Source organism: Berghia stephanieae, chromosome 4, assembly GCF_034508935.2.
Source record: "Berghia stephanieae isolate SIO BIC M18660-M18661 chromosome 4, UCSD_Bste_1.3, whole genome shotgun sequence".
In the NCBI taxonomy this organism is placed as follows: Eukaryota; Metazoa; Mollusca; class Gastropoda; order Nudibranchia; family Aeolidiidae; genus Berghia; species Berghia stephanieae.
In genome coordinates this window covers 32422534-32445968 of record NC_088363.1, presented here as the reverse complement: position 1 = coordinate 32445968, position 23435 = coordinate 32422534, and the positions used below count along the sequence as shown (strand labels likewise).

The 23435-nt window shown below is 36.3% G+C and overlaps 2 protein-coding genes across 9 annotated transcripts in view; one reads left to right on the top strand and one right to left on the bottom strand.

The window, feature by feature from the left end:
- Positions 1-1918: 1918 nt before the first annotated feature.
- LOC144970433 (uncharacterized) lies at positions 1919-17767 on the bottom strand. Of its 2 annotated transcripts, XM_078910065.1 has the most exons (7): positions 17589-17767; positions 13714-13786; positions 11702-11770; positions 11137-11156; positions 10599-10650; positions 7034-10101; positions 1919-6173 (listed from the first exon to the last, which is right to left on the bottom strand). In XM_078910065.1, the coding sequence occupies exons 1-7, from the start codon at positions 17676-17678 to the stop codon at positions 6159-6161; spliced, it is 3387 nt and encodes a 1128-aa protein (XP_078766191.1). In that variant the 5' UTR covers positions 17679-17767; the 3' UTR covers positions 1919-6158. The 2 variants fall into 2 exon arrangements, with proteins under 2 accessions (XP_078766191.1, XP_078766190.1); XM_078910064.1 differs by lacking the exon at positions 1919-6173 and having other exon boundaries at positions 6289-10101.
- Positions 17440-23435, top strand: part of LOC144970434 (iduronate 2-sulfatase-like) — a 21254-nt gene continuing 15258 nt past the window's right edge. The window contains exons 1-3 of one of the 7 annotated variants that reach the window (XM_078910068.1): positions 17440-17883; positions 19134-19204; positions 21055-21245. In XM_078910068.1, coding sequence (XP_078766194.1) covers positions 19168-19204; positions 21055-21245 — 228 coding nt within the window. In that variant the 5' untranslated portion in view covers positions 17440-17883; positions 19134-19167. Of the gene's footprint in view, positions 17904-19133; positions 19205-21054; positions 21246-23435 lie in introns of all 7 variants that reach the window. The other 6 variants (XR_013644952.1, XR_013644956.1, XR_013644955.1 and 3 more) reach the window with 6 other exon arrangements.

Here is a 23435-nt window from a genome sequence, read left to right as displayed (position 1 = left end):
CATTATCTTTGTACTAATTCTTACGATGAACCGAAATACTTCTAAGAAGGACTTTCTTTAAACCGAAACAACTTGAGAGCACCTTCCCTTTTTCTCTATCTATTTTTCTTCAAAAATTCGGGAAGGTGGCACCACATAATAATGCCTGGCGATATTAAAATAAAGAGCGTAAGTATAAGATGAGGGTGAGGGGTGGGGGTAGGCAAACACTTCGATCACTGCACTTGGGTTTGGCCAGCACCACTATTGAAGACTGGAAAAGGAAGACAACGGGTGACTGGCAGGCAAAAAATGAGGAAAGAGGGGGAGTTGGGGGGTAGAATCATGCAAGCGAGATGTTCTCGCTCGTGTGTTGATGCTTTGGAACTGACCATAAGGAGGGGGGTGGTAGACAACTTACCATTGACATGCCATTTCATTTCCACTTTGATTGAATGTGTGTGTGAGAGGGGGGGGGGGGGAGGGGGGGTCTATGTAATTAGGCATTTGAACCTAATGGCTTTTCAACAAAAGAGGGGTGTGTAGTAGACAGCTTAGCATTGTCACGCCTTTTCATTTCCATTTCACTTCACCTCTGAGTAGCTGCGCATCATTCATTATCAATTATCGCACAAGAACTTTCGATCTTATTTTAGCTTTGCATTTTACTAAAAGAAAGCACTGTGCTTACACGTTTGAGTTTAAAATCAAAATACTATGTGAAGTCAATGAAAAAAAGGTTGATCAAGACGGAGATATGTAAAATACACGGCATCCCGAACTCAACTCTTTCAACAATTTTGAATTGAAAACGAAAACTGCCAAAAATATTTTTAAAACACACACAAAAAAAAATTTAATTAAAAAATAATAATTTTTAAAGGGGTTACAAAGACAGCATTTATTCAACAACTACATTTAAGGGGAAACCCATGATACGATTAAATGAGCAAATATCTTAAAAAGTTACTACCCTTGAAAAACATCGAAAAACGGGAACTTGCTTTAAACCAAAATGTCTTTAAACCGAAATGGTTTAGAAGGTCCCCAAAATTTCGGTTTAAAGTAATTCTACTGTATATGTTTATGAAACACCAAAGAGGAATAAGTAAGTAAATTTAAAACAAAACCAGGTATTTAAAATTTTGGCCAGAAAACTCGCCCTTTAACAATCAATCGTTTATAATGACCATTTTACCAAAAACTCTCAAATATATTTTTACTTCCGGAAGTCCCAGGTTTGAGAGTTTTTGACAAGATGGTCATTTTAATCAACTAATATTTGAAGGAAGACTTTTCTGGCCAAAATGTTAATACATACATGCTTTTTTCAGAGAACGGCAGTGTAATGCTGGTCCCCAAGCATAGATAACTACATTTTTGGATGAGAGCATTTCCATCACAATTACAACAATCAGACGATAACAAATTGAGATGTCATCAGACCTAGAAATAAGTACACATTGTCAGAGTCATTGAGAAGTTGAAGATTGAATTTATAATTATAACCAAATTAACGAGACTTTCACAGCGTCATATTTTCGACTACTTCAATCGCCTCACATCAGGCTGACCACCTGATACCTGATACCCTTGCTCTTGGGAAAACGTAATTGACCGTGACACGATAGGTATGCAAGCCGGACGTTGGCGTGGCATGCGCGTGTGGTGCATCACTGTGATGCAATTATTTGCTTTGAAAACCACTCTTTTGCCCCCTTCCCCCCACCAAGCCTTCAGAACGATTCATTTTATTTTCATTATTCATGTTATCACCACATTCAGATTTGTTTCGGTGTAATTTTTCTTGTTTCTTGGTTTTCAACTTGGAAAATAATATTAGTTAAAATACGACTGCTCATCGCTCTTGGAATGATATCAAATTTGTTGTGAGTGATGTGATTAATTTGATTAATAACTCTGGTTTGGATCCATGAAGTTTTATTTTTTTTTTTCATTCCCTATTTTGAAGTCTTTGTCTTTAATATAAGTTTTAGAATGAGTTCGCGATATGAGCGATTTAGGGATAAATGTTAAATATTCACATTTGTGCTCAAATGTATTATCTCAATGTGTTCTCGGGGGAGGTGTGTAGGGGGGCCTGCGGTTAAGAAAAAAAAATCTATTTATTGCCATTTTTATCTACAATGTGTTAAGCGTTTTACTGGAAGTATCATACAGAAATGTTTTATTATTTGTTTATTCCTTCCAAAATATCAGGTTACATAAATAAGAGACATAAAAAAACTACATATAATGGAGCATTCACGGGATGTTCATTTAAACCACCTAGATAGACTGTCGGATTTGTGCACGATTCTCCTTATCAACAAAAGAAAAAAAATTGGGGCGAAAAAAATTTTTGTGTGTGGGACATAGAGAAAATATTTATCTTGTTTTTGGTGTAGATGTGACTGGTGATTGTGAAGATAGACACCCTAAAAATATTTATAGAAAATGTATTGATTTGGTCAGATCAGTTAAAAAACGCTGCTCCGAGTCATTGCGTCAACGAGCTATTGACATTGGGAAACAAAATGGAACACTATGGTGGCCCTTTAATCCAGACATAATTATCGATGACTGTGTGGTCTGTAGTCACACTTTATCACTGGATGGACGCTTTAAAAAGTCAGAGGATACGATAGTATCCAATGACTCTATGGAAATTACCCAGTCAAGCCATGAGGAATCTACATTAAAGGAATATCACCGTGAGCCATCACAATATGAGGAAATATTAGAATTTGAGTGTCAGCCTACATGCAGTCGAACCTTGAACGAACAAGCCACTATTTGGAGGCCTTTCGAATCTTCTACTCCATCGAAAAAGACAAGTGATGCTGCAACCGCTATGACACCTCAAAAGTCAGATGAAATCAATACATTGCCGAGAAAATGTAAGCATGAAGAGGACAATATCACCGAAGCTGAAAAGAAAATAGCTTTGAAAGTGTTAAAAGCAATGTTTAAAACGAATCCTGTTGCCACGTTCAAACAAAGAGGGGAGCTTTTCCGTAGTGCGAGTGAGTGTGCCTCGAAAAGAAAGTGAGAAGGCAAAGATACCGACCAAAAGAAAACGTGTCAAGCTTTTGGAAAGGATTAGAAATGTCGTTGCTGGTGAGAATGATGACTCTTTTAATGTACAGACGGCATCTGAATTAAAGAAATTACCCATCAAAAAGAGGTGGATTATCGCTGAGCGTGCTGGCATCAAGGACAAAGCATTCATTCCCCATGATGACACTTTGGCAATGAAGGAATGCATCGGATTATCCTGGAGACAAGTCAGGAAACAACGAAAGTTTCTGAAAGGAAGGGGAATAAAGGTGGAAAATGAAGGAGCCAGTCGAAGTGCATCAAAAGAAATAACGGGGAATATGGTGCAGAGCTGCCAACCCCATCTGATGAGAATGTGTACAATGGGACCTCAAAATGGGGGAGATTTCATAAAAATGCGTACAATCCTGAAATCGACGGAAACTAACCATTGTGAAAGTAAGAGGAAGGTATACTTACATAAAGTCACACCGCCCAAGCTAAATTGCAGCAACAATGATGCTCCCAAGACTAAATCCAATCCTTTCAGAATTCTACTCCCAACATGAAGATCATAATTTGTAAAAAAATATATGAACATTCACTTCGTCACCAAGGTTTCTCAATAGGCTAGTAATAATATGAATTACAACTAAAGAAAACTGAAGTGACCCTGTACACTGAAAATGGGTACAATCTTGGGGGAAATGCGTACAAGCGTACAATCGCTGAAAATGCGTACAATTCCGCATTTTTTGCAGTAGGTTGGCAGCTCTGATGGTGACCGTGGAAAGCATGAATTTTGTTGGAGACGAAGACTTGACAAACGAAAAACCATTTGCCTTCGTCAATGATATCAGTACTTAGTTAGAGGGTCTTTTAGATTCTTTCAATAGTAAAGATCTCATTTCATCACACAGTGACACCATCCCAGATGATGAAGTGTGGGTTAAGTTTGGTGGGGACCCATTCAAATTGACCATGCAGCTTTTGAATGTCGGCAAACCAAACACAACAACAAATACCGTAGTGATAGGACTGGCATATGTCAAGGACAGTTACGGAAATATAGAACTAATGATGGAGAAGATAGAGCCCAAGATCAATGACATTCAGAACAACTTAAGATGGAGAAAGAAAACTACTGTTATTTTCATCAATGGTGATTATGAGTTTCTGACCAAAGTGTACGGTCTGTCAGGTCCCCAAGGCACCTTTCCATGTCTGTGGTGTACACTGCCAAAACGATATTTTAGTTCAAGAGCAGAAACCCCATTTCCACAAAGAACACTAGAAGGGATAAAGGAAGACGCCTCATGCTTGATGGAGAAGCATAATGGAGATAAAAAACACGCACCCAAGTTCAACAATTGCTTGAGATGGCCATTGATAAACATTGAACTTACACACGCAGTCCCTCCATACCTTCACATAATGTTAGGGATAGTCATCAAGCACCATAGACTTTTAGAACAGGCAGTAGACAAGTTAGACATGAGAATGATCACGGATGATAACAGGAATCTATCGCAAAGAGGGAAAAGTTTGAAAATATTTGGAAAGAATTGGCGTCATAGAAGGGATTTGAAAAAACAACTGAAAGACACAAAACACATGCTTGATCCTTAGTCGTACAGAAAGGGACAGACATAGATTCGAACTATCGTACAAAAAATTGAAAAGAAGTTATAATGCATAAGGATTTGAAACCCTCAGTTCAAGATGTGGCCCAATCTGGATGCGATTTTAGCCAGACACAAGATAACACCCCAAGCCTATCATAGTCGGGCCTTTGTCGGCAACCACTGTCACAAGTATTTGACTGCGGAAGTCAGAGGGGCCTTATCAGAAGCTGTTGTGGAAGAAACACGCAAACACACATGCAATTCATTAACAAGTGACTTGGCTGGGGAAATCAAAGCTAAATTCACACAACTGAACACCCTATATCAAATTGTCCATGATAGCATTTCGCATTCCAGGCCTATAGACAGAACCCAGTTACACAAGACACAAGAAAACATCGATAATTATCTCCACTTTTTTAGAACACACTTCACAAACATGATCATTACAAAACAACACATACTGGAGGACCATTGCGTTCCATTCATGGCCAGATTTGGGTTTGGTCTTGGGCTCCATGGAGAGCAAGGCACTGAAGCCAGTCACCAAATCATAGGAAAATTGGACAAAAGAATGTGTGGTGTTAAAAGTGACACTAAAAAAATCAAGCTCATCATGGAAGCAAATATTCTCCATACATCACCACGACTACGCAATCAAGGAAAGTCACCAAAGAAAGCGAAAATAAAGTAATAAGGGAAATTCTCAATTATCTTTTAAAATAAAACAAGCTGATGCGCACATTTTGATAAAGTTAACTATTATGTTTAAAATTTCATATTTGGATTATTGAAAATTATTTGTACAAAGTAAGATTTTATAAGATTGACAATTCCAAGATTATTGTGAAGCTAGCTTCAGTAAACCTCTATGCAGACTTTCAAAAAATTCAGTTATGGGATATAGATAACTACTTCAAGAGCATTTTTTGGATTAACTATGAACTTCGCAAGAGAAATTGAGGGTGAGTTATAATTGTAATAGTTTTAAGAGTTATGTAAAACAAAAAAATCAGATGTCCACGGATTCATTGTCTTGTAATCGACACTTTAATTGAAAAGTGTTAATGATAATCAGTTTAAAAAATGACCTACATTTGTTTCGTTCTAACTATCATTCCATCATTCATAGACTAATGAAACTTGTCATGTCATAACCATACATCATTACTAACAGTTTCCACCCTATATGCTTTCAATGGCATGTTTTGATTTAACGGGAATGCCCAACTGTTGATTGCATACAATTACTATAACATGCATGTCCAGCAAGCGCGCCGTTCGTTTTCTCGCCGAAACTGGGTGAGTCATCACCTGGCACATCTGGCATCGCTTAACCGCGGTAGGGCTGTGGGAGGCCGCGGTATTAAAGTATCGCAATTTGGACACTGTGCTTTATTAAGTTCTGTTTTATTGAAAAGAATGATGAAACTTGTGCAGTTTTTATTAAGCTGACAAAATTACACTGCCGTACTCTGAAAACACATATTTAAAATGCCGTTCCTCTAATATCAATCAAATAAAATGACCCTCATCTTATCAAAAACGTGAAGTCCCAAGTTTCAGATTTTTTGACAAGAGGAGGATCAATATAATTTAAAGAGCAAGTTTTTCAGGTCCAAATTTTAAATACATGCTTTTTCATTGTAGCCCTGGTCCCAACGATGTCCTTAGAGTTAGAGAGAAGTTGTACTGTAGTTCGAAAACTGTTTTGCCTCATAACCATCAGATAAAACCATAAAAAATTACAAGACATCAACATCTTCTATCAGTCTGCTTTCCCACTCCTCCTCATCAGTGTCACTATCAATCTCTTCACCTTGAAACCCAACGATGGTGGACATACTTGTATTCAAAGGGACAGCTTTTCTACTCATTCCAACCGGCGTACTTGCTCTAAAACGTCTGTCTTTTATGAAATCAGTTTTATCAAATTGTGCTCTGCATTTCCACACAGAATTATTCCATCCTCTTGTGTTTTCTTTTTGTCTCTGACTTTGAATAAATTGAGTTCCATGTTTACCAAGAGGGGAACCAATTTTATTATGATTTGATAAATTAGCATGTTTTGTAGAATGCAGACTGAAACGTTTTTGGTGATCATAACAATGCTTTGAAGGTTCAGTGAAAAAGTTTTTCTTTGCAAAATTATTTTCCTGAATTTGTTCAGGTGATATTGCTGAAACATTATCCAATGAAACATCCAACTCGTGCTCTTTTCTAAACTCTTCATCGTCTGAACTATGAATAGTGGATTGACTATCGTTAAAAGTGTTCCTTTTAGTAGAAGGGTTGGAAAAAATATCAGGCTTATTTTTACTATGACAAACATCACTTCTCAAAGGTAAGTTAAAACTGTGTTCCTGTGTGCTTGTGTTATGATCAATGACCCTATTGTAACTTTGACCTTTGTCAACTAATGGAGAATTTTGAGGATGATTAATTCTATTACCTTCATCTCTAGAAGGAAAATGTGATGCTACTTTTCTTAAACTCCCACACGTGTTATACACGACATAGCCTGATCTACTTGGTGTAGAATTTAAACAATGATTTTCATTTCTCTCAAATGATGTCTCTTGGTCAACAGACCTTTTCTGTCTGACGGAATTGGGTGTGCTTCTAGTTGGGCAGTTTGTGTCAATAATGGATATTGTTTGATTAACTATTGGCAAAGTTGAGTTATGTGAGGAGTTATGAGAAAAAACTTTTCGAGGTGATAGCTGTGGCACTTTTTTGGGCGTGTGAGCATCAACGAAAGATTCTGAACCGATTGATTTCATTTCTAGCCTCGTGTGATCCAACAATGGTGGGGAATTGTTGTTCATTTTATCAGACTTCCTTGTAGGAGCAAATTTGTTTATGTCATTTATAATCACACCTGAGGTATTTCTTAATTGCGTATATCCACTACCACTGCAAGGTTGCTTACTGTTGAATAAAGAAGTCCTCAATGTGTTGTTCACATCATTGCCCATACGCATATCAGTATTATCCCCAATAATTTGGGAAGATTTTCCCACTCTGTGTAATTTTGAAGGGCTGGGGTAGTTTGGTTCTACAGGACTTAAATATGAAAGGGGAGTATTTGGATGTGATCTGAAGCATGTATTACATGAAGACTTGTCTAAAAGGCTTTGATTGTGATCTTTTTTAGGTAACATATGAATTCCATTATTGTAGATGGGTCTAGATGAACAACTCGAAGACTTATCCAAAAGGATTTGATCATGATCTCCTCTAAGTTGCACGTGAACATTATTATTGTTGATGGGTCTAGATGAATCTAAAAAGGAGCTAATTTTGGGAGACAACCTTGACTCCTTGTTGTCAGGGCTTTTACCAATACCAGCATTAGAGAAACTACTGCCTATCATATCACACGATCCACGTTCCTCACAGTTGTAATCAGATAAATGCTGCGGATTACCAGCTCTAACAAAACTTGCACCTGAGATACGTCTTCGATGTGTATTTAAAGACTTTCTAGCTCTGGTCACGTCATCAGCATTAGATGGAGTTTGGCGTTTATTTGAAGACTTCCTTACACTTTGACACTTATGATGACAGGGAGTTGCTCGACAGGAATTTGTTGCAACATCAACTACATATGTTCCATCACCATTACCATGTGAAGAGGAATCCAAAACAGTTAATAAACAATCTCTTGATCTCATACTATAAGACGATTCAAATGAGTTGTCTAATTTCATGCTTTTTGAATGCCTTGGTTGGAATGACATGTCATTCTGATATTCCTCATCTAGAGCTCTCTTTTCATTTCTCCTCGGACGAAAACACTTCAAACTCTGTCTAAGTCGTTCATTTTGATAGCGGTCGTGTGAATAGTCACTGTCAATTCTGTTTGGATTCTGTGGGCAAAATCTATAAATAAATTCCTCTGGAAACATAATATTCTCATCCCTAAATACAACCTGACTTTGTTCAAAATCCAACAGGGCGTTTTCCGACACTCTATCAGGAGTATGTCTAGGTGAGTGGGCATCGACGAAGGAATTAGACAATATTGTGCTAACATCTCTCATAACTGGACGAGGTGGGGAGCTTCTTTTCGTGCATCTCAAAGAGTCATTGAGGGTTGTCTGAATACCAATGTCTTTCTGCTTATCAATAGATGACAAATGGGTTTCAGCTTTTTGGATAAGGTAAGACTCAGTCTGTGTCTGTTGAGAAATCTGTTTGAACATTTCAGGGGGACATGATGAGTAGTGCAAATGGTCCCTGAACATTGTTGTATTATTGTTCATCATTCCTACCCATTGGTCCACTCTCCTGGTTTTTATGTCAAGCGTGTTATCAGAACGAAATGATGATGCTGATGATGATGATGATGATGGTGGTGGTGGTGGTTGTTGTGTCTTTAGAAATTTATTTCGATAAAACCGAGATGGGACTTTAGGTTTCTTGAAGTCATTGCTGACCATCAATCCCAGCTGATGATTGGCTCTTTGTTGTAAATTTTCTGGATTCAAATTTGAATTAGTTTCCCCCTGGCCCAGACTGCTGCATGATGAAACACCTGAAGTGTGAGAAGAATGTTTTGGTGAATGTCCAACAGGACTTTGCCTCGAAGTTGGTCTGATAAGAACAGGAGTTATTCTTCTAATGTTAAGTCCTTGTGGACTTTTAAAAACTGAATCATATCTAATGTCACCTTCATCTGACCTGTATCTGCTATTCTCTTTAAGAATCTGCTTTGAATCAGACTGCTTAGGAGTTGAAGTTGAGGCGCAGTCTGTCTTGGCCTTTGAACTTTCAGTATGATTGATGCAATTATATGGTGATGTCTTTAAAAGTCTCTCAGAAAATGTTAATTCATCGTTTACTTTCGGTCTAGAGGTAGAATCTACTGCAGTTATATTTTGTAGTCTTTTTGTTTCAACCCGAGTGTCATTTCTTCTTCCTCCTTTATTATGTTGACATGGACTCTGCTTGTTAAATGGCACTACATAAGTTCTGTTAACAGAACTATTTAGGGAAAATCTCAACACTTCATCTTTGATTTTATTACATTTAGTATTTAAACCACCGAAAACCTCATCCCTACAATCATCTTCACTCTCACTACTTATGACAAGTGTCACAGTCGAATTCTTCACAACGTTACTATTACAATCCTTTTGACTTGTACTTTTGGCAGAAGAATTAGAGGAATCAATACTACTTTCAAATGACTCAGAGTTCTGCTCATCAGCGAACAATGACCCATGATTTTGAACATCACCATCAAAATCAGATAATCCTTCTTCATCGTCATGTTTACTGTTATGAAAAGAATTCTCTTTATCTGTGTCAGCTGTAGGTGCATTGTCCTCATCCAAACTGTTGTTCTGGTCATCATCAATATCATCCTCATCAAAAGACGACAATGTTTCAGCATCACTTGGTTCATTGGCTGTAATTCCATCTAAGTCTGATATTGTTACAGCACTTTCTCCTGAAAAATCAATTCAGAGAAAATGGTTTGTACATTTGTAGTTTGGAACTAAATATTGCTAACGTAGGTTATATTTAAAATAGGTCAGGAAAATTATCCTGTGATTTTAAAATGTTTGGAGTTTTTTAAAAGTTACGGTTTCTGTATAAACAATCTTTTGAGAAATATGCTTAAATTTTAGAGAATAATCACCCCCCCCCCACAAAAATCCCAAAAACACAAGTAGGTATGCAAAACAGTTTTGTAAAAAGATATCAGCAAGGTGTATACGACCCATACATTGTTCCCAAATACCATGTCATGATTATGTAATTAAGAGTAATGCAAAGTCAGACCCAAGAAATTAGCTTGCTGCTGTGACTGTGACAGGAAAACCTGCTCCTTCCTCCTCCCAGCTCATATTTTTTTTTTTTACAAATCCTCTAAATCTAAAAAAACCTCAAAAAACAGCTTATTTATTTTTTAAAAAGTTGGGATGGTTTATTTAAAATACTCACTTTGAATTGCTCTTGATACATTTAGGTCAACTTTATTTTCATTCAAGCCCAGCTGTGTGTGGAAAGAAAATTTTAAAAAAATAATAATAAAAAGAGAAAAGATTAAGTTTCAAGATTGATCAGCAGATTACAGAATCAGCTTTTAATGCTATTTATGGTATGTGTTTAAGTAAAAGATACACCAGTTCTGCCCCTCAGATTAATTGTACCAAAAGATAACCTTAAATAAATACCTATAATCTGATTGAAAGAGTGAGGACAAATCACGCAACACTCGTTCTCCTAAAATTTTACAAAGAGTTGAGTCTTATATTCGACCCCAAGTTGAGGCATGTTGATTTTGTCTTCCTGCTTTGTTTGGCATTGTTTTGCACACACCTTTTCAGATAAATAATTCAATGTAAATCTAACCAACCCAAAGACAGAAAAATATTGTACAATTATTTGTTAACATAAAGAAATTAATACAAAACATTGCTGTGAAATTTCTTCTCAAGTATGTTCATTGTAGCCTCTAAAAGGCAAGAGGAATACTTACCCTCGCCCTGAGTATTTCATCTGTAAAAAAAAAATAAAAATAAAAAATAAATAAACAAATAAAAATAAAAACATACGCCGCCGCGTGGAATAGAGGTATGACACTCGCTTTTGAACCTGAAGGTCCCAGCAAAGCAAGTTGAGTTCTCGACAAAGGCTCTTTATTCACAGTGTCTCACCATACGCAGTTATAAAATGAACATATATGGCATCTGTCTAAAGAAAATTGCCTTATATGTTAAGTGTTGTTGGTTTGGGACCTCTGTCAGGGATGCCTTGTGCTTATTTTTTTTTTTTTAAGAGCTCTATCCCCTACTGCACAGATTCTCTGGGTTGAATAATGAAGAATAAATAAAAAGTTGGTGATCTAGGATCAGAGCTATAGTAGTTTTTAATGTGCTGAAAAAATGTGGACACAATATCATTATGTATATTCACCAAGCAAAAATCTTGTAGCTCATTAAAAAAAATAAATGTCTATTTCCAAAATGACATTCCATATCGATAACAAAGCTTGAAGCATAAACAAAAACTATTGACTGCCTCAAAAAAAGTACAATAACAACCTTTTCTCTTTGTCGATTTTAGATGGGAACTTCCAAAGGGGTGACTTGTTTTGATCTTCCTCAGAGTACCTGACAAAGAAGAAAACTGAAGCATTAGTCCGAGCAGTCAGAGAGAATACTAAATTACCAGTAGCTATGGACTGTAAAAAGCAATGTACAAACACAAACCTGAAAATGATAGAATAACAAAAAAGTCTGAACTTTTTAAAACTCAAATAATCGTTCAATTAAGCAATATAAATGGAAATCCTTACCAGCTGGATGACATGAACAAACAAGCTGACAAGGGAATTGAGAGGGAAGAGGGTAATGAAAGAAATTAAGGAAACAAAGGGGAAGGGGTAGTTCAGGAGAGGGCATGGGAACAGGGAGGGGGGAGGAGAGGAGGGAGGGGAAGCATCATCATTTAATCCTTTTGGCACAGGGAGGACCAAGAGGGTCTTCATCCACATGTGAGTTGACAGGGTCAGGTCTCTTAAAGAATGCCAAAGTGGACTTGTCAGAGGCAAGAAGTTGTTATTTGATGGACTGGATTGCCTCATATGTTTAATTTAATCCTTTTGGCACAGGGAGGACCAAGAGGGTCTCCTTCTCTCTTCTTGGTCTCTTTGAGCCCCAGGGCAGCAGTCTGCATGTGGTAAGCCATAGAAACATCCACATGTGAGTTGTCAGGGTCAGGTCTCTTATAGAAAGTCAAAGTGGACTTGTCAGAGGCAAGAAGTCGTTATTTGATGGACTGGATTGCCTCATATGTAGAGATGTCCATTGATGGTGAAGTTTTCCATGATTATATTATTTGTCATACCATAAGACTGTTACACTCTTGGATGGTGAGAATGGACAGGCATGTTGAAGCAATCCTCTTCACATCAGGGTATCTTCTCAACCTGCAGACATTTGCACACCCCACATCATTCATTTGCAGATATATCAAAATCGGACTGCATTGCCATGATCTCTTATTCAAAAGCTTTTGATGAAGGGGAAATATTTTAAAGAGACTTTAGACAAAACTTCCTGTTTCTGCCTGGCCAGAAGCTTTAGGATCCAGCAAGGATAAGATTCTGATGAGGGGATTACTCAATGACAGCTTCTTTTGCATATAAATAGCAGCTTGTTGGTAAAGATCAGACAAAGTTTGTAATGCAGAGATTCAGTAGCGGGCATCTATTCCAAAACACCACTTGATTTCCAAACAAAAATGTGCTTGACATCCAGGTAAATATACTTTGTGAAGTGAAGACCGGACAAAGATTTTCCTAACTCGCTAACTCTAATATATTGTGGCTTGACAAAATATGTGAGAAAAGTTTTGAAAATGAAATTTGTTTTGTCATAGAGCAGGTAGAGCATTGGGTTCTTTTGTTCAAATGCCAAAATGAAGCGCTTGAATTTTGGAAAAATTGATAAGACTAAAGATGTCAAAAACATTTTTCTATTCTGGTCACTTGCTTTGCCATTCAATCTCATTTTCTTTAATTTCTTCATAATTTCATAGGCTTCTTGTCTGTCGAGATCATGTAATTTATGGGAAATGAAAACATGCATAATGCTATCCCTAAATATTTCCTTATCGCCTGGAGACAGCCAGGAAAAGGAGAAGCAAAGAAGCAAAGAAGAGCAGTTTAAGAGTAGCAGAACATAACAGCTTCTAAGAAGAATAAAACACTAAATCTAAACATGGAACATTTCTGGCTCAAAACCCTTCTTCGGCCAATAACAAAAACAAAACCTTGATAATTCACATTAAATCCAGATCAAAAGAATGTGTCTGTAATTGGCTGCAGAAGGGACTTATCTATCCAAAGGACAGCTTTACATTACTGTAATGTTGGTATTTAACCATGTATGTTACTGGGCTGACTAATACACTTATCTTTATGAATAAAAAGTTCAACAGACGTAGGGGTTGAATCAGTTTTTTGCACATATTAAATTTAAACATTATTATTTTATTGTCTGCTAAAAAACAACCAAAAAAAAAGAAGAAAAACATATTGGTAGTTACTCACCACGGGAGCTTAGTCTGCTAACACTTAATGAAGCTAGGCTGATAAGATCATCATCTTCAAAGTGGCGATTGTACTGAGAATAAAAAGGCGTTTATACTGAGAATAAAAAGTATGAAAATCGTAACAAAGATTATATGATGGTTTGGTAGAGCAGTGATGATAATCGCAATATGTCAAAAAGTAGGAAAGTATATCAATTTATCGGTCAAAGTCAACATAACATAAAAAATCACATTTATGTAATATATAATATATTATTACTTAGAGATATAACTTATTTTTGTAAATATTTAAATTATCTTTCCTAAAATGATTTTAAAGTTAAAGGTTACTTGTAAGAATAGTACATGAACTGAACTTTTCAAAAAATTAGATGGAAAATGTGATTTGTTTGAAAATTGTCAACTACAACTGTACTATCATGGGACAGCTCCCTTACCCCCCCCCCCCCCCCCCAGCCTCCCCCTGACCAGCAACTCATCCAAGACCACTAGACTTGTGTCCCTTCTGATATTTGGCACTAGTCTGAAAGGTGATGCCATAAAAATGGGAGCGTCACCAATATCCATGCACAGATTTCAAAATATGACAAAAGACATGAAAATGTTTGACATGTCAAAACCTGCTGAAAATTTCTGAGTAAATCCATAATTCAAGAAATTCCACGGATCTGAGAGCGATATCGTCACTTAGAGAGCTGTGCAGTTCTTGTGACTTTTACCTAAGGTATCAGTACTCAAGGGATGTCAATTCAGCAGGCAACATTTTACTGAACTTTTACGAAAACACATAGGGCAACACCTTTCTGAGTGCTGTACTCCAGTAAAAAGACAATTACGTTTTTACTTTTTGTTCCATTAAGAAGTGAACTGCAAAATATACTGAGGGTTTATTATAACAATAACATATTGATTTCTGTATCCAAAGAGGACAGACCGGTATGTCAAAAATCACGGACCATAAATTCACAATTACGACCATTGACGACCTTTACAACCTAGGTCAAATTTACAACCTTTCCTTCTGGAGCAATTTTCTTTAAATTCATTTTTTGTCTAATATTTTATGTTCCTGACCTGAGGTAGAAAATAATTGAGATTGTCTGATTTCAGGCAATTGCCTGAGAATTTACAGGCCTGAAGAAAAGAAACAACAAAGTTCAATGTTCAATGGTTGACAGGCAGATCATTATACAGATGAGAACGACAACAAAATTTATAATAAATAAAAATTCAATTTAAAATCCAAGCCTAAACTCAAACTATCTTCAATTTCCCTGTGGTCAGAATGAACAAAAGAAGACAATAAAATTGATAAGGGCAGACTATGGATCGATTGAACATTTCCTTGCTGATTGAAAAAATAGACAAACGCCAACTTGACATTTTCAGTTCCAATTTTTTTTTTTTTTAAATACACGTCTAGATCATTTGGGGGCATTGGAAAAGGGCCGAGGTCCCTGTCACCATTTTATTTTGTTTACACAGAAAACATGGCCAGGTGATTGGTTTACAGTGTTCTAGGCAAAAAAATGTCCAACTTCTTTCTGTAACCTGAATTCTTTGAAGGAATCAGAAATGTACCTAGCGAAATTATCATAATTTGACACGTCAATCAGATCTCTTCACCCCCCCCCCCCCTCCTCCCCCCTTCATGGTAAGATCAGCCAAGGTGGCAGCTTAGTCTCCGCTACACAATTCAAGTTTCTCTGCCATGTCTCCCTCGTCCCCACCACCATTACTACTACGATCACTTCATTTGTTCCAGCTCAGGAACTGCAATACAATGCAATGTTATATGTATCATTATTGATACTGATACATTACTACAATACTAATAATATACTATTTTAATACTAACCACCCTATACTAGTACAGTCTACTCCGGATAATCGCAACACCTTGGGATCAGCAAAAATGTTGCGAGTAACCGAAGTTGCAATTAACCAAAGTTGAGTTTCCAGTCCACTTTTACAACATTTTACATATATATGGGAAACTCAAACTAGTTGTTGTAAACATTGTTCTTAGTATACCACAGACTGAGCAATATAAAGGAATTAAAAACCATATGGTAGCCCTGTATAGATGTAGAAAGCAAAAGCAGCTTTGCTGCAAGTTGACATCTTATTCAGATTTGATTCACCTTCACTCTTTTGTTCTCATCACATGTAAGAAACAAAGTGATTAACAGTAGCAGTCATGAGAGACAAAAAGTTCTCACTAAACTTGTTGGTCACAATGCAGTTGCCAATCCCAAAACAAAGGATATCGCCCATTTCCTCTTTACAACCGGCATTGTCCACATGTTGTAAAGACTATGTCCAGCTCTCTCGCCTCCTATTCAATGGTTAGAGATAACATCACAAACCCCTACTGCAAAGCCCTGTCCTCTTTTGCCTCTCTAATAAAGTGGTGACACACTATTGTAGCATTAAATCCTGCTCATTCTCGATTTAAAAAAAAAACCTGTCACGATTTCTTCCTTTATAAAATTTAATATTTTTATCAGATTGATTTCTTGAATTTACTATTTTTGGAGGGCGAAAATTTGTTGCGATTAACCAAAGTTTGTTGCTATTAACCAGTGACTTTTATATAGAATTAATCCCGTTTCTTGGGAAATGTTGCGATTAACCGAGTTGCCTTTAACCAGAGTGGACCGTACTAATGTAGATACTATCAAGGACAGCCAAGGTGGCAACTCGGCCTCTGTGTAAACAAAGCAAGATGGTATCTAGGACCTCATTCCTATACCAAAGCCCAATTGGGTTTTTATCTAAGACTTGGGAATTTGATGCAAAATTTGGCACTGTTCGCGGGTTGATATCCCTGACGAGAGGGGTGTCAATCTTTTTTATTTACCTCAGAACTGGTCCGATCTGGATAGCCACATTGGATCTAATTATTATAATTATGAATTGATATAGCGCCAGTTTCCATAAATAAGCAAACAAAGATAAATAAAAAGTATACCAAAACTACCTCTTCCCTCCACCCCACGCCCAAAGAAATTTGAAGAAACCGGGATCTGAATATAACGTGGGATGAAAATAAGAAAAATTAATTTTAAACAAATGTTAAATAATATTAATAATACACAAATAATAAATGAATAAATGTGAAAAAAAATTCGAAAGTAGTCCGTATTTCGGGCAATTTTCTCATGACTGTTTGTACCAAAAAAATATAAATCTGTGACGTGCGACTTTTTGGGCTACTTTTTTTTATGTCATGTTCTGCAAATGTTGGGCTATATCTTAGTTTTAGTTTTAGATAATATGAATAAAAATAACAAGAAAAATGTTAAAATATTCTAATCATTAGACTAAAAATACATGACAATACAAAGCACAAAATGGCAGACTGTATCTGAGACGATGTGGTGAATAGGGCCAGAGAACGAACGATAATATATCCAGCTAGAACACTAGACAATAAAGTTATATTTATATTTATATTCATCTTCATCTATAGGTGTGACACATTTTTAAAAATTAGATCAACAGAAAAGAGGGCGGGGGGAGGATAGAGGAATATCTAAGTTTGCGATTTTGCCAAAAAAACAAAAACTATCTGGCAACCCTGGACTAAACTGCTTCTCACTAACGAAACTTATCTGGCCAATCTCCAATTGTCAACATAAAAAAGATAGCCGCCCCCTCGTCAGAGACATCAATCCATGAACGGTGCCCAAAATTTATCTGGCAAGGTGTCTTTGCTGCAATTACGAATACTAGGATTATTATGAATTAACGATGGTCTCTGACTCTGACTCTGCTGGCACTGGCGACACAGCATCATCACTTCGTCGTAGATTAGATTGTTTGTACATTTAAAAAATAGCGTGAATATCAACTGCTGTATGAAATTACCTTCTCTAAAACAGAATTCATATTATCTTTAAACCTGGAAGCACTCGCACCAAATTGGTATGCTAGACTTTGAAGGTGGTTACCCGCCATTTTTGTTTGTTTTCCTTCATAACCTACTTTCGTTTTCGCTATTTCCACCAGACTTCTATACGATGCGTCAAATGTATCTCCAACACAAATGACTTTGTTATTGTTTGATGGGAGGTGCCCAACAAGGCACGATGAATGTTATTGCAACCATAACCATGGATTGACTCATTTTTTTTACAACAAAAGTCATCCCAACCAAACTAAGGTATTATCCAAATAAAAAAGGTAAAATATTCATGTGTTCATATTAGGGATTCCTTCCAAACCACCACCCTTCTACGCAGGTGATCACATTATTATTGAATTGAATGACTATCAACTTGATAATCAAGTTCAAGAGATATGTATAGATAATTCAGTACAGACTTACACATTTTACATTCATCGGATCCGTGTAATAATTACACACACACACAAACACATACACTTAATAGTAATAGTAATAGTTATCAAAAAGGAAATTTTTGATAAAGCTATCAAATAGTCTATAAGTTTAAGGTTCAGCGAGGGCATTCCCCGGAGGACTACAATTTTGTACAGAAATGAGATTCAAATCAGTAGATCTGAGTTAGTTTTAGAGCAATTGTTGAATTGATAACGCATCAATTCAATAAGAACAGCTACGTAGAGAGGGGTGTTGCTATGGGTGGGCTCCCTCCTTCTGTTTGTTGACCAATCATTAATCATTGAGGGCCATTGTCTGTTCTTACGAACAAAGCCATTGATTATTGATGGCCATTATTGATACTATCCTTCTTATTTTTATGACTGACAATTTGTTTTTTAAAATTTATTTTTTTGTTTTGTGATTACTGATTAATTGAACTGACCAGATCACTCTCCCATTGGCTGAACTTTTCTTCTTTTTTTTTTTTTTTTTTCTCTTCTTTTTTTTTTTTTTTCTCTTCTTTTTTTTTTTTTTTTTTTTGCTCATTTTTTTTTTTACACTGCTAGGTGTCATGCATAAAGCATACTGTCTAGTCAGTTCCCAAACAAAATGTGTTTTACAGTCTAGTAACCATTAGAGATCTCATCCCATAAACATCATGCTTTTGTCATCGTTTTCATCAATGTTACCATATAAGCTTGATTTATTGAAAGTTGTACATCGTTTAGCATTGTAAATTAAATTCTTTTGAATTTGCGTATCATATGTTCATTTCATATTCCACCTACATGATTATGAGTTAGGATTTTTGATAGTGATACTACGATTCACATCATAATATCTATGGCCTATTTCATCAATCTAGTAATGTGTTGGAATGAACTAGAAAAATAAGAACAATAAGAGTTGGGAAATTTAGAGTCATAAGCTTTTTGAAATTAAAGAAATTAAACCCACTGACAACAACAAAGCATTCTTTTAAACCCAAACATGATAAACCGGACATTTTAGTTTATAACTTTTTTGAGAGGACTAACTTATCGCTAGCCTTTGTAATTTTCACACAGATTGTACACATTTGATGGGAATATTTCCAGCATCATGATTGGTGCCCATTTCAGAAATGCCATTGTCCTAGGTGAGTGGATATTGTCATTATAATATGTGATCCACTGCTTCAAACCAGTATCATGCCAAGGCTATTGTAGAGAGAAAAAAAAAACAATATAAAAAATTGATATTTTATATAATGTTAATGTGCTCAAAGCACTATACATAGGGTTCCAAGCATCGTCTACTTATACGCTGGTTCCAAGCCAAAGCAGCACTTAACATGTGTGTGACGAGACTTGAAGCTTGTAGTTGGATATTACATTGTGTTTTCCACACAGACAAAACTTATAATGGCAGGCAGTGACAGAATGTGAGTAAGAGCCTTTTCCAAGTTCTCAACTTTGCACCTTCAGATTGGAATTTGATCCAGGGACCAACAGGTCAGAAGAGGATGTCATAACACTGGACCACTAAGCCACGCAATTTAAATCCATAACAAAAGATGTGAAACTTGGTTTAAGTTCATAGTACTTTTTGTTTCGGATTATGAATACATTTTCTTAAAAAGAGAACCACCGCACATCATATTTCCAATCATTTTAATGATAGATTCACCTTTTTCGTTGGGGGAGGGGGTTAATTGTTGAGAATCTTGTCCTTTACCTAGTTGGTGATAAAGAATTTCTACCCCTCTCTTCCAAGGTTCATGTCAACTTCTGCTAAGGATGATGACCATTCATTTGTGGAGCTTTTTAGTCTAGCTTTATGGCACTCGCTCTCAGACCTGTAGGTCTTTGGTTCGGGTCCTGCTCTGGGTGGTGTAAAGTTGAGTCCTTGGAAAAGTAATGAAAAAGCTCTTAAACTCACATTCTCTATGGGTCTCTATGAGCCGATGGTATTTAGATAAGTAATATAACCGACTGTATCATTCGGGTTTTATGTCTGAATGAAACTAAAACTGTGAAACATCTTGCTAAGTCCAGATCTGCCTACATGAAAATCTAAACATTCATAGTTTTTAGGAGATAGAAATATTGTAGTCGCTATAGTTAACTTTAAAAATCATCAATTTATCTTCACAAGGATTAGAAAACACTTCAAAGTCCTTAACATTATATAGTCTGGCATTGACTTTTATTTACACTAGGTTTTAATTAGAGATGCTCATGAAGTTCTGGAATGGGGAGCCAAAATTTCGTAATTCTACAAATTTTTCGTAGTATTAGGCAGGTTTAGCTCCCCCCCCCCCCCCCCCCCCCCCCCCCAAATAAAAGAGATGGGTTCTAAAACATGTTTAGAAGTAGACAGTATATGATATAAAGGACTAAGGAGCCTTCATAATTGAAGTTTCTGGCTACAAAAAAAAAAAAAAAAAGAAGAAGAAGAAAAGAAAGAAGATTTGGATGAAGAAAACCAACTTTAAATCGTTAGTGATCAGAATTTGGAAGTTAACGTTTGTTTTTTGTTTTTTTTTTAATTTAAGAAACATAAAATCTCACTCTCTTCTTTGACGTCATTTAATTTAATTTATATTTTATTAGTTATGCTTGAAAATCAAATCTAATCACCAGATTCACCTGGACGTAATACTGTTATGAGGCAGTTGGTCACAAATGCATTTTTTTTTTTTCAAAATTTAACTTAAAGTCAAATCTGTTTTAAAAGTTCTCTTTAGATACTTTGATATTTCAGCTGTCCAGATGTTTATGTTGGCATCAACGGCTCCAAATGTGCTTCTCAAAAATGTCCAGTTTTCTCAGAATTCATTATTCCAGAATTTAATCTAAAGTCAAATAAAATTTCAAAGTTTTTTTTGTATTTGCTGGCATCAACAGCTGCCAACAGTACTACTCAAAAGTGGCTGGGTTTTTCTTTCTGAATTTAAGCTAACGTCAAATAAAATTTCAAAGTTTTGTTTTGATTTCAATATTTCAGTTCTCCAACTGTTTATGCTGGAATCATCAGTTATCAAAAGTGCTGCTCAAAAGAGACCAAATGTTCTTTTCATTGTGGTTGATGACTTAAAACCATCTCTTGGTTGCTATGATAAACCCACATATATGAAGACACCGAATATTGACAACCTTGCTGCCAAGTCCATAAGGTTCAAGAAAGCATTTGTTCAGGTTTGTTCTAATCTAGCCGTCATAAAGGACTCTCACTTTAACCTGCTTTATCCGTGACTTTTTTTCTTTCATTTAAAGTGATATGCCATTTTAATCTCATATTTTATCGGGATGAAAATGCAAAAAATAGATTTTTTTTATTTCAAGAAACATGAAATTTCGGGTGAATTGTTTTTATTTAGGGTAAATGAGCTTAGTATTGTCAAATGAAGAAAAAATTGAAATGAAAAACGTCATCATTTTAACTTTAAACGTAATTCTAAATCTCTGCTTCACATCATCATATTTAACAGATTGATGTGACAGGTGTAGTCTTTTGGCCTCCCGTGGAGGGTGGAGAGGTCAATCTTGTTTTGTCTTCAATCCCCATAAAGCTGTTTTCCCTTGTTTTCCATGTTGCTCTCATTTTTTTTTTTTAGCTAGATTGACATTTCCCATTTTTTTTGTCCTGGTCTTTGCAGTGATCCTTAAACGAGAGGGAGGCAGATGGATGTAGGTATAGATCTTTTTAAACATTTTTTTTAATGAAAGCTGATGTTTTTTATCTTGGAAATCATGCTTCTGTTATACGCCATAATAGGTTTTAATTTTGAATTGTACAATGTAAGAAGTTGAGTGTATCCTTCAAAGAAGGATCCTTTGCTTGTGCATAAATGGAATTGTTGGGTTTTGTCAAAATAGGCAAATTGATAGACTGCTGATGGAATCTCCTGTTTCCTGTTTGAACCTGTCCCCCTTGTCTTACGGTTTTTTTTGGTGCTTTAAACTTCAGATGTACAAATTTTTCTGTGCTGAAATGACCTTAAGCTCCATAAAACCCTTAGAAACAAAAACACTAAGAGACAAGTCATTCGTTTCCAACAGTCATGAGCCAGCAAAGTTGAGCAAAGCAAGTAACTGATCTTGTTTCTCCTTAAGTTCACTCACTCACTTAATCCTCTCTGTGACGTCAGATGCTTGAGGCAATAGTTAAGGATAACAAATGTTCTTGGTCTTTTGCTGCATGGGTTGCAGTCTACAGCCTGCGACTTTCTGTCTGTTTTTGTTACAGATTTTCTCCAGGTTTCCTTTGGTTTGCCTCATTCCTTTTTCTTTGTTGAGACCAACCTAACACTATTCTCAGGGCGTAGTCTGGTGGCATCATTCAGATACAGTTCACTCCGCTTAATCACACATTCCGCTTATACGCTACACATTCCCGAAAAACGGAATTATTTCTATATAATTGCTCCGCTTAATCGCACACCTTCTCTGCTTAATCGCTACATCTTGATTCCATCTTGATTTGAGAAAAATATTTTAAAAATACAATTTAAAAAGGTTATGAAAGTCCGTCCCACATTGAACAAGTTCGGCACATTAATATCGTATCACGCTTGAGAAAAGCTTTCCCGTCAATGCAATTCCAATGTCCCTCTGACCCCGACTGGGTGAGACACGCAATGCTTGTTAACTGACATCAAAAGATTACCTACACGACAGGCTAATTGACTCAGAACTCGCTGTCTGTATCACAAGGTGTGAAACGTGATCGCAGTCCACCCAATGCTGTGTGTTTGTTTATATTGTCTGACCACTCGATTCAATTCTCTACCTATGCATTGTTTTCCTCTACTGGGCCGTGAACAATAAGAAGGGACTATAGGGAGGACTCGCGTCTCATCTTTTGATTGATCTATACGGTCCGTGTCCTCATTGATACACTCAATAGGCGACTGAACTGGCAAAAACTTAAGGAAAGTTTTTCTCCCCATTAGAAATCTGGCTCTCGAGATTGAAAGGTTGATAGAATGTCGGGCTTGAAAACAAACATGACGAAAAACACTATGCTGATGTTTCTTCTGCCATCAAATGGTGTGATGAAGTTTTGAAACAACTTCTTCAGCAGTAGGACTCTAATGACATTGACAATTCAGACGAGACAAGGCATTACTACGCTTCACGATTACTATTCTTACAAACAATAATGTCACACTTTGTTGCCGATGAAACATGAATAAAAAGAGAAATTTTGAAAGAAAAAGTCCTCCAAACACAACCTGCCTCCCCCCATAGAAAAAAAGAAAAAAATAATTTAAAAAATAAATAAATAAAATAGTAAAAAAAAAGAAAGAAAAAGAAACGCCTCTTCTAATCAGTCTAATGTCTTGAATATGACGGTCCCAAGCCCCTAGAAAATTTGGAGGGGAA